The sequence below is a fragment of the Nansenia antarctica genome (assembly GCF_963989245.1).
Source record: "Nansenia antarctica genome assembly, chromosome: 12".
NCBI lineage: Eukaryota > Metazoa > Chordata > Actinopteri > Argentiniformes > Microstomatidae > Nansenia > Nansenia antarctica.
In genome coordinates this window covers 20,346,352-20,363,851 of record NC_137682.1, presented here as the reverse complement: position 1 = coordinate 20,363,851, position 17,500 = coordinate 20,346,352, and the positions used below count along the sequence as shown (strand labels likewise).

Below are 17,500 nucleotides of genomic sequence, written 5' to 3'. Positions count from 1 at the left end.
ATAGGTGGGACCGAATGACAGCATGATGAGTAGAAGCGTTTTTACGCACATGATGCCCCTAACTTTGAAAATGCAAAATCCACTATAATAAAGTGTCATAAATCAAACTTATCTAGGAAAAATGTTAATGAAACAATGTTTTCATTGCTCTTTATTATTTAGAATTTATATTCTCAATTGAATTTCACATTTATCTAATTATAATCAAAGCTGTAAAGAAAATACAGGTGATGAACAAGAATAGAAATGAAAGAACCAAACTAAGATTGTTTTTGCCAATAGCTATGAAATACAACTCTCAAAAATGTCTGCAAATGCTGAATCACAAAACACGAACGGAATGTACACTGTTTTCACTGTCACTGTCGAAATACAGTATTGTCTGAAAAATCCCAAATAATTCTGAGATATCACTGGCTACAATTGTGTTCATGGGTATGCCTATCTACACAACACATGAAGCACAGAATGTGACAGTGCGTGTACCTCAGTGCAAGAACATTTAAAAATGTTTACAATGTTGCACTTCATAGGGTAAAAAGTGTGAGAGCAGACGGCTTCTTGGCGTGGGAAAGCCAGATCCCAAATAATTCTGAGATATCACTGGCTACAATTGTGTGTTCATGGGTATGCCTATCTACACAACACATGAAGCACAGAATGTGACAGTGCGTGTACCTCAGTGCAAGAAAATGTAAAAATGTTTACAATGTTGCACTTCATAGGGTAAAAAGTGTGAGAGCAGACGGCTTCTTGGCGTGGGAAAGCCAGAGCAGAGGTGTGTGAGTGAGTGAGTGTCAGTGTGAGTGTGTGTATGTTTCTGTGTGTCTCTGTGCATTTTTTTTTCACTTTTACATTTTATCATAGAAAATAAGCCAAGGCCATGGAGTTTCATATTGATAAAATGTATTCTTGTACCATTTCTCTTTAAGTAAAAATGTAAAACGGGTCCAGTTGACCCGAACACCACACAAGGGTTAATGATGATGATGATGATAATGATAGGTTATGATGATGGTGAAGTTGATGATGGTGATGATGATAGGTCATGATGATGATGATGACGACGATGATGATGATGGTGAAGTTAATGATGATGATGATGGTGATGATGATGATGATGACGACGACGACGATGATGATGGTGAAGTTAATGATGATGATGATGATAATCGTGATGATGATGGTTATTATTGTGTTGGTTCTCCAGAAAGCCTAACCTGATGGACTATGGGCTGATGGATAACCCAGCTTATGACTGGAGGGCTATGGTGAGAGTGTTCGCTTATGTCTTATCAATCTCCTTTGTACATCACTCTGAAAGCATCATCTTTTAATGTGATTCATAAACATGTCCTGATTACACCCCACTGTGTTGATGGACATGACTGTAAGGGACATGACTAGAGGTCATTGTGGTAAGAATGTCTGAGCCAGTGCCATTTATTTAAGATCAGTGATTGTGTGTGCCATTAAGTGTGTGATCGTGTGTGTGATTGTGTGTGTGATTGTGTGTGTGTGTGTGTGTGTGAGATTGTGTGTGTGTGTGTGTGTGTGAGAGATTGTGTATATGTATGTGTATGTGTATGTGTGTGTGTGTGTGTGTGTGTGTGTGTGTGTGTGTGTGTTCGTGAGGCTGCTCTATCAGTCTGTTGGAGCTCTCCTACGCGACCACAGTGACCCTGCAGGAGAGCAGATACCATCACAGCAATTTCACTCAGGAGATATCGGCCATTTTATGAAGTGTGTTTATAGTGCTGTGTGTGTGTATGTGTGTGTGTGTGTGTGTGTCCATATAATATATGCATGTATAGTGTTGGGGAGTGATAAAATGAGAGTAATTGTCTGGGTCATGTGCACTATGTGTATTGAATGTGCGTGGGTGTGTGTGTGTGTGTGTGTGTGTGTGTGTGTGTGTGTGTGTGTGTGTGTGTGTGTGTGCACACAGGCGAGTTCTTTGCTGCAGTAAAGAAGCAGTCTGAGGTGCACACAGCGTACTAGACTCCACTGTGCAGTATATCTCCACCCAGGCAGGGACCTAACACTCACTGACCTACACTGAGGAGGAACACTGAGGGCGTTCTGATGCGCCACGGCGGATAGATGATGACTGATTTCCCTGTGAAACATGATCATTATCATCTCACACTGTTTAATGACATACCGTGCTGTAGGTCTACTTTTAGAAACCAAAATGAAGTCAAAAGAGTGATTATAGGCTTAGGTCAAGCTAAATTAAATTGGGCAACGCTTGCCGTCTAAGAATGAATCATCTCAAACACCAAACAGTTGTCAAGTTCCTTTTTATTCGCTGTGGATCCTCTATTTTTTACCTCCTTAAAAGGAAAAAGAGAGTGCAGTTTTTATTCAAATTAAAACAAGTATTTTGGGTGCTGTCTAGCCCAGGGTTGATCCCATCAGCTAGCCAGCACTCTGAGATACAAACATGAATGATGGTTTAATGGAGAACAAAGTCTGCATAGTCACAGTTTCTTTGTTGAAGAACTGTGAAAAGGTGAAAAGGCTATGTTTCTATTTGAGAGTCCTCTACTTTTAAAAGATATCTTTTTGCTCATAGGATAGATGAATGATGTTTTAATGGAAAAATCTGCATAGTCACAGTTTCTTTGCTGAAGAACTCTGAAAAGAAGCTGAAAAGGCTATGTTTTTATTTGAGAATGCTCTACTTTTTAAAAATAGATTTTGGGTCATATGATTACGTAGCTACGTCTGGTTCCCCCTCTGTCTCTCACTGTGCTGTATGTCTCTCTCTCTGTCTCTCACTGTGCTGTATGTCTCTCTCTCTGTCTCTCACTGTGCTGTATGTCTCTCTCTCTGTCTCTCACTGTGCTGTATGTCTCTCTCTCTCTGTCTCTCACTGTGCTGTATGTCTCTCTCTCTGTCTCTCACTGTGCTGTATGTCTCTCTCTGTCTCTCACTGTGCTGTATGTCTCTCTCTCTGTCTCTCACTGTGCTGTATGTCTCTCTCTCTGTCTCTCACTGTGCTGTATGTCTCTCTCTCTGTCTCTCACTGTGCTGTATGTCTCTCTCTCTGTCTCTCACTGTGCTGTATGTCTCTCTCTCTGTCTCTCACTGTGCTGTATGTCTCTCTCTGTCTCTCACTGTGCTGTATGTCTCTCTCTCTCTCTGTCTCTCACTGTGCTGTATGTCTCTCTCTCTGTCTCTCACTGTGCTGTATGTCTCTCTCTCTGTCTCTCACTGTGCTGTATGTCTCTCTCTCTGTCTCTCACTGTGCTGTATGTCTCTCTCTGTCTCTCACTGTGCTGTATGTCTCTCTCTCTCTGTCTCTCACTGTGCTGTATGTCTCTCTCTCTCTGTCTCTCACTGTGCTGTATGTCTCTCTCTCTCTGTCTCTCACTGTGCTGTATGTCTCTCTCTCTCTGTCTCTCACTGTGCTGTATGTCTCTCTCTGTCTCTCACTGTGCTGTATGTCTCTCTCTCTCTGTCTCTCACTGTGCTGTATGTCTCTCTCTCTGTCTCTCACTGTGCTGTATGTCTCTCTCTCTGTCTCTCACTGTGCTGTATGTCTCTCTCTCTCTGTCTCTCACTGTGCTGTATGTCTCTCTCTCTGTCTCTCACTGTGCTGTATGTCTCTCTCTCTGTCTCTCACTGTGCTGTATGTCTCTCTCTCTGTCTCTCACTGTGCTGTATGTCTCTCTCTGTCTCTCACTGTGCTGTATGTCTCTCTCTCTGTCTCTCACTGTGCTGTATGTCTCTCTCTCTGTCTCTCACTGTGCTGTATGTCTCTCTCTCTGTCTCTCACTGTGCTGTATGTCTCTCTCTCTGTCTCTCACTGTGCTGTATGTCTCTCTCTCTGTCTCTCACTGTGCTGTATCTGTATGTCTCTCTCTCTGTCTCTCACTGTGCTGTATGTCTCTCTCTCTGTCTCTCACTGTGCTGTATGTCTCTCTCTCTGTCTCTCACTGTGCTGTATGTCTCTCTCTCTGTCTCTCACTGTGCTGTATGTCTCTCTCTCTCTGTCTCTCACTGTGCTGTATGTCTCTCTCTCTGTCTCTCACTGTGCTGTATGTCTCTCTCTCTGTCTCTCACTGTGCTGTATGTCTCTCTCTCTGTCTCTCACTGTGCTGTATGTCTCTCTCTCTGTCTCTCACTGTGCTGTATGTCTCTCTCTCTGTCTCTCACTGTGCTGTATGTCTCTCTCTCTGTCTCTCACTGTGCTGTATGTCTCTCTCTCTGTCTCTCACTGTGCTGTATGTCTCTCTCTCTCTGTCTCTCACTGTGCTGTATGTCTCTCTCTCTGTCTCTCACTGTGCTGTATGTCTCTCTCTCTCTGTCTCTCACTGTGCTGTATGTCTCTCTCTCTCTGTCTCTCACTGTGCTGTATGTCTCTCTCTCTCTGTCTCTCACTGTGCTGTATGTCTCTCTCTCTGTCTCTCACTGTGCTGTATGTCTCTCTCTCTGTCTCTCACTGTGCTGTATGTCTCTCTCTCTGTCTCTCACTGTGCTGTATGTCTCTCTCTCTGTCTCTCACTGTGCTGTATGTCTCTCTCTCTGTCTCTCACTGTGCTGTATGTCTCTCTCTCTGTCTCTCACTGTGCTGTATGTCTCTCTCTCTGTCTCTCACTGTGCTGTATGTCTCTCTCTCTCTGTCTCTCACTGTGCTGTATGTCTCTCTCTCTGTCTCTCACTGTGCTGTATGTCTCTCTCTCTGTCTCTCACTGTGCTGTATGTCTCTCTCTCTGTCTCTCACTGTGCTGTATGTCTCTCTCTCTCTGTCTCTCACTGTGCTGTATGTCTCTCTCTCTGTCTCTCACTGTGCTGTATGTCTCTCTCTCTGTCTCTCACTGTGCTGTATGTCTCTCTCTCTGTCTCTCACTGTGCTGTATGTCTCTCTCTCTGTCTCTCACTGTGCTGTATGTCTCTCTCTCTCTGTCTCTCACTGTGCTGTATGTCTCTCTCTCTCTGTCTCTCACTGTGCTGTATGTCTCTCTCTCTCTGTCTCTCACTGTGCTGTATGTCTCTCTCTCTCTGTCTCTCACTGTGCTGTATGTCTCTCTCTCTGTCTCTCACTGTGCTGTATGTCTCTCTCTCTGTCTCTCACTGTGCTGTATGTCTCTCTCTCTCTGTCTCTCACTGTGCTGTATGTCTCTCTCTCTCTGTCTCTCACTGTGCTGTATGTCTCTCTCTCTGTCTCTCACTGTGCTGTATGTCTCTCTCTCTGTCTCTCACTGTGCTGTATGTCTCTCTCTCTGTCTCTCACTGTGCTGTATGTCTCTCTCTCTGTCTCTCACTGTGCTGTATGTCTCTCTCTCTGTCTCTCACTGTGCTGTATGTCTCTCTCTCTCTCTGTCTCTCACTGTGCTGTATGTCTCTCTCTCTCTCTCTCTCACTGTGCTGTATGTCTCTCTCTCTGTCTCTCACTGTGCTGTATGTCTCTCTCTCTGTCTCTCACTGTGCTGTATGTCTCTCTCTCTGTCTCTCACTGTGCTGTATGTCTCTCTCTCTGTGCTGTATGTCTCTCTCTCTGTCTCTCACTGTGCTGTATGTCTCTCTCTCTCTGTCTCTCACTGTGCTGTATGTCTCTCTCTCTGTCTCTCACTGTGCTGTATGTCTCTCTCTCTCTGTCTCTCACTGTGCTGTATGTCTCTCTCTCTCTGTCTCTCACTGTGCTGTATGTCTCTCTCTCTCTGTCTCTCACTGTGCTGTATGTCTCTCTCTCTTCTGTCTCTCACTGTGCTGTATGTCTCTCTCTCTGTCTCTCACTGTGCTGTATGTCTCTCGCTCTGTCTCTCACTGTGCTGTATGTCTCTCTCTCTCTGTCTCTCACTGTGCTGTATGTCTCTCTCTCTGTCTCTCACTGTGCTGTATGTCTCTCTCTCTGTCTCTCACTGTGCTGTATGTCTCTCTCTCTGTCTCTCACTGTGCTGTATGTCTCTCTCTCTGTCTCTCACTGTGCTGTATGTCTCTCTCTCTGTCTCTCACTGTGCTGTATGTCTCTCTCTCTGTCTCTCACTGTGCTGTATGTCTCTCTCTCTCTCTGTCTCTCACTGTGCTGTATGTCTCTCTCTCTCTCTCTCTCACTGTGCTGTATGTCTCTCTCTCTGTCTCTCACTGTGCTGTATGTCTCTCTCTCTGTCTCTCACTGTGCTGTATGTCTCTCTCTCTGTCTCTCACTGTGCTGTATGTCTCTCTCTCTGTGCTGTATGTCTCTCTCTCTGTCTCTCACTGTGCTGTATGTCTCTCTCTCTCTGTCTCTCACTGTGCTGTATGTCTCTCGCTCTGTCTCTCACTGTGCTGTATGTCTCTCTCTCTTCAGCTGCCCTCCCTGGGTGTGTGGCCCAGGGCGTGCCCTCAGGTTAACCCCAAGAGCACTGAGGCTCCTGGGCTGTCCATCAGTGTGTACCCCTGGAGGAGGGACGTGGAGGTAGGTGTACAACACACACTGTCTCTCTGACCTCTGACCTTTACCCTAACTGTATGTGGAGGTATAGTGATGACCCTAACTGTGCATGTGTGTGTGTGTCTAGGGGCCATTCCGGAGGGATGCCAAGCTGTCATTCCCCAACCCTCTGTACCAGTGTCCTTCTGCAGACAACGGGTCCGACTGCAGAAGCTCAGAGCCATAAACACCACAGTGTACACACACTGCACACACACTGTACACACACTGCACACACACTGTACACACACTGCTCCACATTCACTGTATCACCATCAAAGAACAAGTCACTTCCTGTCCTGACATCATGTCCAGTGCATGGTTTATGTGTTGCCACACTAGGGAACACCAGAGAGGCAGCACATGTTGCTCGAATCCCAGATCAAATGTAATTTAGATCCAATACACCATTCATTTAGGCTAGATATATCTGCATTGATTCCTCTTCACTTTGACGGCATTTCAAATCAAAATTCAATCAGATGAGTTTGAATTGAATCGTGGTATGGTAATAAAAGGATGCACATTGTCAAAAAGCGACATTGCATTTGATAATGGGTACTTTATTGCCAGCGTTTTATATTACCTCTGTTTGGGTCGTGCCCTGTTGGATTGTGGTTGCTGTAGTCAAACCAACAATCTCTCTGTTTTTATTGCCCTGTTTTATGGCCTCTAATATCTGCTGTTACTGGCCTCCTCTGTGGGACCAGAGTCCAAATACTCCCTCCAATTACCATATCAGGTCTCGCATCTAGCAACCAAGTACCAAAAACCAAAAACAATTTAGGCTGGAATAGGTTGGCTTAGAGCTCGCAGGCTCGAGGACTCCAAAAACACATTCATGGAGGAATCGTCAGATAAATCCCATTATTGACAGAAAGCATTTTGCTTCATTGTTTTTCTCTCTCCTTGCCATGGGTTTGATAGACTGTGTGTGATTTTTATGGGAAGAGAACGACGATTTAATCGCTTCATTTCTTTTTCAATTCACTTTCCTCCTTCCAACGATGATGTCTCAACCGATTCGTAGCGAAGGACACATCTCGACACACATCACGTGCCAATTTCCTGTTTCCAGGGCTTTCTCCCTCCCTGGAACGGCAGAGATATCAGCACATGCCAGGGTTAGCGTTGATGTGCCATCCTGTTATCCACCATAGGAGACTACTCTTCTACGTATTCAAACCCCGAGCTGTTTAGTTTGGTCATGGAAAATGCCCCCTGTCCAGTGAGAGGGGCCATGGTGTAACAGTATCGACTTTGTCAGCATTGGCACGGTTTAACTGCTGTTCTATTTACTAGCCCGTGCCTTATGATGGATGTTTACCCTCTCTCCTTCGTTAACACCAGGTCTATCGATTTGCCTTCGCTGTGCCTTACAGTGTAATTCATCCGGAGCCTGTGTGTCTGTCCATACTGTATGTCTGTATTCTGTCTATGCAGGCTCTATGATAATCTCCACCTTAGCAACATGAGTGCCTACGTCAATAACCTCAAGGGCATCATCATCATCATCCCCCACCCCCTCTCTCTCTCTCTCTCTCTCTCTCTCTCTCTCTCTCTCTCTCTCTCTCTCTCTCTCTCTCTCTCTCTCTCTCTCCCTCCATCCCTCTCTCCCTCCCCTCCTCTACCCCCCCCCCCTCCCTGAATTACCAAAAATACCAGCTCAGCCTTTTCTCTCAGCAGTCGCTGCATCAGTGTTTGTGTTTGTCTCGCCACGGTGACATTTGACCTAACAAAACAACAACGAGTCACAAACAACACTGCCCCCTCCCCCCCCCCCCCCACACACACACAGACACACACCCCACCTTCCCCTCTGCTTCGCCTACCTTCCCCACACTCCCCACGTGACTCTCAGCTGATCGGGGGAAAGTGCAGCCATAGGGGGTTTCCCCCCCCCCCCAGCTAGCTATACCTCCTTTCTCTCCTCCCTCTGTTTTTGTCTCTGGGAGCCCCGCCCGTGGCTCTCTGGAAGCGTCGTTATTCACTGTGCTGAATGGGACAGAGGAGCGCTGGTAGAGTGGCCAGCATACAGGATCCATTGTCCCCCCCATGTTGACCACCATGCCTCTTCATAAAGAAAGAGTGGTCAGCCCTTTTTTTTCTTTTTTTTCTCTACTGTGGCTATTGTTTATTTACAATCATGTTAGTGATGGAGGGAACTCTATATACTTTACTTTATAACCTAAAAGGCTGGTCGATTTGAAATGGTAACCCTAACGACCTTGAAATCAGCTTGGCTCTGATGCCTCCTCTGAAACAAGCTGTTAGGAGAGCGTTTTTAAGTGCATACTTACAACACCCTGGTGGGTGTCTGGGTGTCTGCCCGTGGTTAGGCCGCAGACCGGCTGTCTCTCAGTTTTACGCCAACTCCATCTCCTTCTTCTTTGACAGTGAAGTGACCTGTTTCAGGGCTCCCCGGTCGACCAACGTCAAATCTACATACATACTACTCTACCTCTCTTGGTTCTCACTGGTCGACAGTTGGTTTTGCCCTTCCTCACCGGGGCCTCCTGGGTAATAGAGCAGTGGTTCTCAAACCTCTCCTCGGGGACCCCCCAGCCGCTCCACAGATTTGATCTGTTCCGCCACCAGCACACCTGATTCGACTAATCAAGTTTATGATTTGTACTTTATTCATTGAATCAGGCGTGCTGGGGGTGGAACAGATCAAATATGTGGAGCGGTCGGGGGTCCCCGAGGAGAGGTTTGAGAACCACGGGTATAGAGTCTATTCTATAGACACAAATGATATGTCATGCCTCATCAGTATTCAGTGAGCGTGGATGCTCTCGCCAGCTCAGGGCGTCCTTTGACCGTCGTGTGTGTGCGTGTGTGTGTGTGTGTGTGTGTGTGTGTGTGTGTGTGTGTGTGTGTGTGTGTGTGTGTGTGCGTGTGTGTGTGTGTGTGCGTGTGTGAGCGTCCTCTGACCGTTCTGCAACCCTACTGCCCCCTGTGAAGACGCTCCACAGGTGTCTGCTGCAAAGAACAAACAACTACGACAGGATATGATAGGAGGACAGCGCTAGGAAGGCGCTAGCAACACCCCAGGGATACTTGTGATTGGGGGGCTCCTACCCTCTGCTACTTGCTGGAGGATGATGAAATAAATACAGAACTCACAGAAAGGTTTCCAGTCCCCTTTTTACAAGCTCTTTATCTGCCCCTCTAAAGGTTAATCATATCTTCAGAAGAAATGTGAATTGCTTTATTGTGGTTGTGCGTGTGCAATTACAATCCGCTTCAGCGTGCATTAAATATTGATGTGCTTTCACTGCTCCCGCTTGCAGACTCCCATTGTCCCGGACTGCTTGATTAACTCTCTAAATAGAAGACAAAGAAGTCAATAGATCTTCAAACATTCCCTTAATGAAGGTGATTTTGAGGTTTACCATTCTTTGTTTTGCTCAGAGAGGCAGGCGAACGGGTCCTGACAGTGATTGAATGCTATGTAATGGTGGGTAGAGGACAGTTTGTTTGGCTGTGGATTAGACGAACAATTTAATTGCTCAAGTGAGATCCATCAACTGAGATCAATAGGAGCCGTTGCCGTCGCTGTGCAGCTCACTCAGTATGTTTCTCCAAAGGAATACTGTTAGGCTACATTACTGGAATAACTGATTGTCCCTTTGAGGAAGCGGGGGCTATTTTGGGGGCTACGTTGTGTTGTATGCCATACTGTTAGGGTTGTGTTTTTGTGTTCTTTCCTGTTATATATGCGTGCTAAGAAATCGACGTTGCATCAACGACGTTGTTCCACTCTCAGATTGGGCTCTTGAAACAGCCGCCTATTTCCCCAAGCGAGCCACACGTGCATCTAGTTTTTCCATCTCCACTCAAGCGGGCAGAATGATATACTCAGGCTTGGCGAATATTCCCTGTAGTATAGCGGAAAAGCTAATAGTGGGCAGCTACCAACGACAAAATGGAAATAACAAGACAGAGCCGACCTTGTTCAGTTTAGTGGCTAACCGTCATTAGCATGTTTTTTAGTGGGTGGCGCTCCATAGCTGTGACTGCCACACACTCCCTGTTTTCTGCCTGCTATCACCCGAGCCAAGGGCCATAAACACGTCGCGGCGACTCACCAAGTAGGACCCGATCCCAAACAATAAATAGACTCTGGAAAATTAACACTCACCAGTGGGGTGAAAACCAGAAGGACTTAATGTTACTGAAAACCTCACTTCTCTCTTTTCACAACTGATGTTCCTGGAGGTCGGGATGCTCATGAATAGCTGGAAGGCTACCCCGAGGAGAGTTTTAGTGTGAGGATTTAATTAATTCTATTTGATCTAATTCATTCTCATTTTTATTTAATTATTTCAAAGATAAATTGTGGCCTCTAGCAAAAGTTAATTGAATGAATCACTGACCTCCCTCCTTCAAAGAGGAGAGAGCAAATACACTCACGAAAACCTGTCAACAGTCCAAGCTGGTGGAGGTGGGGTAATGGTGTGGGGAATGTTTACTTGACACACTTTGGGCCCATAAATACCAATCAGATAGCTCTTAAATGCCACAGCCTATTTGAGTATTGTTGGTGACCATGTGCATCCCTTCATGGCCACAATGTTCCCATCTTCTAATGGCTACTTCCAGCATGATAATGCACCATGTCACAAAGCAAAAGTCGACTCAAACTGGTTTCATGAACATGACAATTTACATACTTTTGTAGACGCTTTTATCTATCTATCTATTTCTTTATCTATCTATGTTCTTCAGTGGATCTGAATCCAATAAGATGAGATGTGGTAGATCAGGAGATTCACAGCTTGAAAGTGCACCTTAAAGATCTGCAGGAATTGCATGGTGCAATTATGTCATCAGAATCTCAAAGGAATGTTTCCAACATCTTGTGGAATCAATTCCACAAAGAATTTAGGCTGTTTTGAGAGCAAAGGCAGGCCCTACCCAGTATTAGTATAGTGTTCCTAATAAAGTGTTTGGTGAGTGTATGTTACAGAAATGGATAGAGAGGCAGAGAGAGAGAGAGAGAGAGAGAGAGAGGGGGGGGGGGGGGAAGAGAGAGAGAGAGAGAGAGAGAGAGAGAGAGAGAGAGAGAGAGAGAGAGAGATGGACAAAGAAAGAGAGGAAGGGGAAGGGGAAAAGAAAGAGAAACTAACTAAGACTTGTGACCTGGCCACTGTGACCACTGTGGCTTTTGCCCTGCTAGCGCTGTGGAACACAGTGATTTAAAGCAGCCCTCTGAAGGAACTGGGTGACCACCACATCTCAACCACTGTGTGATGATTTAACTACTTGAAAAGAGAAGTGATTTACAAAGGGGGAGAAGAAAAAGAAAAGGAGCGAGGGGAGAGAGAGAGAGAGAGAGAGAGAGAGAGAGAGAGAGAGTGCGTGAGGGGGGAGAGAAAAAGCATGACGGGGGGAGAGAGAGAGAGAGAGAAAGAGAGAGAAGGGAGAAGTGCTTTCTCAGCAGCGGAGAGAGATATACAGCCTCTGGTCGAGCAGGCGTCTTGGCACGGCGCTCTGACTTAGGTCAGCCACATTGACGAGAACTAAATCCTATTATGCCCAGGCCACTGCGTGAAGTCACTCCTGTTATTGGACCACACAATCAGCTTTATGGCTCAAATGAGCCACTGTACATGTGTCCAAATCCTTCTTTTTATGGGTGGATACATTGACCGACAAAACTTATTTTTTATGTGATTATCTATGTAGGCTCCTGTGTGTGTGTGTGTCTATCTATCCATACAGCAGATGAGAGAAAGAGGATGTGAGACTAACCGGTTTGAAGTGAAAGAAATGAATCACAACAACGACATCCCCTTCAACGGTTTCCCTTCTCATTTGAGAACTCCAGGGGCCGGTTGCATAAACATAGATTAAGACTGGTCTAAGCCTTAGACTAGTCTTATATTCTCATAAACATAGATTAAGACTGGTCTAAGCCTTAGACTAGTCTTATATTCTCATAAACATAGATTAAGACTGGTCGAAGCCTTAGACTAGTCTTATATTCTCATAAACATAGATTAAGACTGGTCTAAGCCTTAAACTAGTTTTATATTCTCAGGTTAGACCAGTCTAATTAAGACTGCCTGTTGCATAAAAAATAAGACTGACTTATTTTGAGGTTAGAACGTTAGCCTCCTTCCCCCCTGGCTAAACTTGAATTAAGAGCTGTGTTGCTATGGGAACGAGTCAGGGCTAGTGGCTAGCTAACAGGCTATCTAAGTCAGTCTTACCTTAGTCACTCATAGGCTAGCTTTATGCAACAGGAAAAAATGTTAGAGTCTATAGCAAGACTGACTTAAAGTGAGATCTAAGTCTAAGACGGGGTCTATCTTTATGCAACCGGCCCCAGGCACTACCCTTGAACAAACTAAACAAGCCAACCCAGACTTGTTAAGTCTCCACCAGCCCTTCCCAGGTGTGGGTACGAAGCCTCCATTTCTCAAAGCTCTCAAAGTGAAATTCACTCACCACTCCCCTCGCTCAGCGACACTTAGTTGTCACACACACTTACTGGGCCGGGCACAGAAACACAAGCTGCTTTCACTTAATGCAGCTTTCTGTCTTCTGGTAACAAATCCCTTTAGCGCCACTGCACTGGCGTGGCTGGCAGTCACTGTGTTCTGTGTGCTGCACCTTTCTGTTCTGTCTAGATATGAAACGGAGTGTCGGTGGGCTGGATGTGGACACTGTGTGTGGTTCTGTCAGTGTTCGGCACAGACATCATATAGTGAAGTCATGACTAGATGGACATGGTTAACACTAGAACAGCCATGGGTGGCGTCATTTGACTTTCAGGATCCTCATTTCATGACTTTTCCTAGATATGTGCGTTCTAACACCCAGTATCCTTACACTTTCAAAATCACATCAGGATAAGCTAGCGAGGGCTGTATTGGTCAAAAGAAAGAGTCTAAAATCTTAGGTAGTGGTTTAACACTGGCCTTAACGTGCCTACCATAGTTGCCATTGTTGTAACATGTAGCATATCCAGGTTTTCACATGTTCAGTGTGGTCACGGTGGAAAGCAACACTGAAAATGACATGTTGCACCTTTAACCAATCAATATGGTGTGTATTAGTCATCTATTAATGTTTACCTGCAGGGTTCTCAGACTTATGGACATCTGTTGTACAGCAGGGCTGTGTTAATGGCCTGCTGCACCGGTGTTGGAGAGGCCTGAGCTATAATATACAAACTAAATGATTATCAAATGTTCAACATTGGCATTGCAGCATACAGATACAAAATCAGATACAAAAGTAAAGTAAATAAGTAAAAGAAGTAATCCTACAGTAATAAAGTCATAAGTATCCAAAGCATTAAGTATCCAAATCGCCAATAAAGTAGCCCTTTATGAAACTTAATAAAACAACGCTCCATAAAGCTTTTCCGTGAGTGCGGTACAGACCGGTTCAGACACAGTCGTCTGAACTCCCATAGCGGGGGGGTCTTAATTGGGACCCTTCTGTGGTCCAAGTTGTCCTTCCTGAACATAACCAGAGCCAGCCACAGAGGAGGAGAGAGACGGTGGGTTCTAAGGTATGGACCGCTGCCACCTTAGACCCAAAGGCTCGCTCTCTAACATGAGCCGCCTGGCAGAGAACTCAACAGGCTTTCCAACCCCGCAGCCAGCCAGATGGTATACTGTACTGACTGCCTGCCAATGAAAAGGTAAAACCACATCATCCTGTGGTGCAATCCAATCTTGTACAGCACTCACAATAACGTCAGTCTTGATACGCTCATTATAAGCATTAACAGTTCCTTCAGTCTTACAAGAGGTGGTAACAATCGTTATATCATCTCTTGTGAATACAAAAACTGCTCTGCTCCATAATATAATGAGGCAGTCATGTTACTAATGTTGAAACAACGTTGCTAGTGGAATAACACTGTTGCTACATTGACATTCCTATAACAGCAACTTCAAGTAGGCCCATAGTGTTACCCAAGAGGTTCTTGCCTCAGTACCACTAGAAGGGCCAAAGCGCCGTGGCTGATAATATCATTTGGGGGATATTGGCCACTTACTCTCCAAAAGAGGGCGCCATTACCGTCTAATTAAGGGCGCAATTGTTACCTGTGCGTCCGCAGAGTTGAGGTTTCATTCGTCCCGCATAATAATGTATTGGCCCTATGTGGATGGAGAATAACGCACGCATGTCCTACGCGTAAAACACAGACCGGATTGGATTCCGCAATATGAGCGGAATCCATTATTAATGAATTGACCACATAGCTTATCGAAGCGGATATCAAACTGTTGGTCATTACATTTAATAAGCATTGATAATTAGCAGAAAGTAACGATTCACGTCAAAGTTCGCCCAGTCCTTGGCATGGGTCGGTTAACCCAGTTATCAGTTTCTGGAGGGGTGCATGGACAACATTACTGAAACTGAATTTGCGCGTCAACAGACACATCGTGAGCTTAGAATGATAAGGTTCTATCTCCGTTTAGGGCAGTTCAGAGATATTGAGCGTCAAAGTTGTGACATTCCATTATGTTTGGTGAGATGGAACCTTTGTATGTTATGAATTACTAACTCAAAAATGTCAACATTTTAAAAATAACATCACACCGGCATTACTAAACACCTAATGGATCAGATTATGTAAAAAAAATAAAATAAAAAAAAGACAAAAATTGAGATAGAACCTTATAATTCTAACGTCACGAACAGACACATGCGATCTATTGTTGGGGACTCCAGGTTGTGCCCTGACTGTTAACACCCAAAGCACTATTGGTGGTGGTGGCGAATTGGTGACGAAGGAGCGGGGGGCAGAGCGCACCCGTCCTCTCTCAGAGCGCAACTCACATCGCACCTCCTTCTCCTTGGAGTGAGACCTGTGCGGAGCCGGGAGGATGACCCCAATCTTTTGAACCTTGTTGCTTTTTTGGTGGTCTGCTCGGACAAGCACATGCACAAAGTCTCGCTTACCCCCCTCACAGACGCACTTAACACCAACAAAACACCAAAATTAGTATTGATCACCATCTGAAACAGCGAACAGCGCAGACAGGTTTGGCTCTGCAATAGGCGATCTGCAAAGCAACACTCAGGGAAGAGTTACGGAGACAGCGACTAAACGATTTTTGGTGTATGAAATAGACATCCCCACAATACGCGGAACATTGCAATCGTCTTTGGATTTTTGGATATGGCGGGTGTGAAGACATTCGACCTGATTGTTGGAGTTCTTTTAGTTTTGCAATCCTTTGGAAATGTGTTTCAGCTGACAACAAGCGGTAAGACCCAATGCCTCTATTATTATTTGTTTCAATATTCAATATGGAAAACATGTACGCTATATTTATATAATAACGTTTGATTGCCCTATCCGTTCTATTTATGTGTGAATTATATTAGCAAAGTATGACATTATGTAATACATTGTGTAAAACAATACTGCACAGTTTTCACAATCAAAGCAATTCTCATTTGCAACAATAATAAAACTGCAACAGTGTTGAAGTTAGCATAATAGCCTAATGTCATTGTTGAACCATACCCCCTTGCCTGTTATTGTATTACTGGCAACTTTTGCTATCTATTTTGTGAGAGGCGTTATTGTGCCCGGCCATTGCTAAATCAAGTGCACAGCCATAAGCGCTGTTACCTGGAACAAATTATTTCCCAGATTGTGTCTCTCTCTCTCTCTCTCTCTCTCTCTCTCTCTCTCTCTCTCTCTCTCTCTCTCTCTCTCTCTCTCTCCCTCTCTCTCTCTCTCTCTCTCTCCCTCTCTCTCTCCCTCTCTCTCCCTCCCTCTCTCTCTCTCTCTCCCTCTCTCTCTCTCTCTCCCTCTCTCTCCCTCTCCCTCTCTCTCTCTCTCCGTCTGTGTGTGTGTGTGTGTGTGTGTGTGTGTGTGTGTGTGTGTGTGTGTGTGTGTGTGTGCGTGTGCGTGTGCGTGTGTGCGTGTGCGTGTGCGTGTGTGTGTGTGTGTGTGTGTGTGTGTGTGTGTGTGTGTGTGTGATGTGCTATTGTTCTCCGCATTTTAACATTTTATTTCAGCGATCGATTCGGCTATATATAGGCTATCTCGGATTGTTTCACAATATCACTGACTCAAACTGACAACCACCCTATTGAGGCTATTAAATTAATACTTGGGTATACGGGTGTAGGATGTTTTTATGATTTATTCTTGCTTATTTATTAATTATTCTAGGACTACTTTTTTCAATGTTCAATCATGTCGTCTATTCTATAGCAATGTTTGGTCATTGGTTATCACTTTGAATATGACTTTGAGATGGTTGTATTGCCTTTTCATGTATCAAATGTCTTCATGATTGAAAAAAACAGAACAACAATGTGATATTTACAACCCAGTGTCTCTAACCGTCTGAAGGAGACCGTCCCTCCCTCAGTGTAAGCGCTGTCTTCGCTCTCCTGGTATTATCTGATCTGAGGCCAGTCTTATAAGTGCTATTGTGGAGTAGGTAGATAGATAGGGTGCAGAGGACAGGTAAGGGAGGGTTGCTCTTATCTCTGCCCCCCCTGTCTATATTAACCTAGAACAGCCTGTACCAGACTGGTAGTCTTCTGCTCCTCTAAGTTCAACAGCCAAACACTTTAATCTAAATAAATAACCACCATTTTGTATCATCTGACATTACTGCTTTACTAATTAAGAGCTCATGCTCTGGATGTGATCCAGGATGTGTTCCCCTCAGGGGGGTAATGCTGTGGATTAAAGTGTCATATACTGTTCCTGAAGAGGTTATGGAATCAGTGGAGAGCTATCTATGATTCCAACAATAGTTTTTCCCTCAAATACAGCAAGGTTGTCCAACCTCAACATTAGTATAGGCAGCACTCAAGTTGAGGGGGGATGAGGGGGGATGGCATCCCCCCTGAAATAAAAACAGTCAAAATCATCCCCCTTCTAAAACTGCCATCCCCCCTTTCCATCCCTTATGCCATTTTATCAATGAACGTGGTATTACTGCTATTTCAACATTTAGTCTTGCGCATATGACATTTTTACCAAGTCACTGACACTGAAGTCACTGACGCTGTGGTGATGCTAAAATTGTCCCCATATGAGAAAAATCCACCATGATTTTCTTTGACAACTTGCGT

At 44.9% G+C, this 17,500-nt stretch overlaps 2 protein-coding genes across 2 annotated transcripts in view; both read left to right on the top strand.

The window, feature by feature from the left end:
• The window catches only part of malrd1 (MAM and LDL receptor class A domain containing 1), a gene marked incomplete at both ends in the record, with an annotated part of 81,083 nt that extends 74,475 nt beyond the window's left edge, over positions 1-6,608 (top strand). Inside the window, 3 exons of the mRNA XM_080543628.1 lie at positions 1,211-1,271; positions 6,299-6,412; positions 6,510-6,608. Of these exons, the coding sequence (XP_080399754.1) occupies positions 1,211-1,271; positions 6,299-6,412; positions 6,510-6,608 (274 nt within the window). The remainder of the gene's footprint in view (positions 1-1,210; positions 1,272-6,298; positions 6,413-6,509) is intronic.
• An 8,967-nt stretch (positions 6,609-15,575) lies between these two features.
• Positions 15,576-17,500, top strand: part of plxdc2b (plexin domain containing 2b) — a gene marked incomplete at both ends in the record, with an annotated part of 99,574 nt that continues 97,649 nt past the window's right edge. Inside the window, one exon of the mRNA XM_080542712.1 lies at positions 15,576-15,663. Coding sequence (XP_080398838.1) covers positions 15,576-15,663 — 88 coding nt within the window. The remainder of the gene's footprint in view (positions 15,664-17,500) is intronic.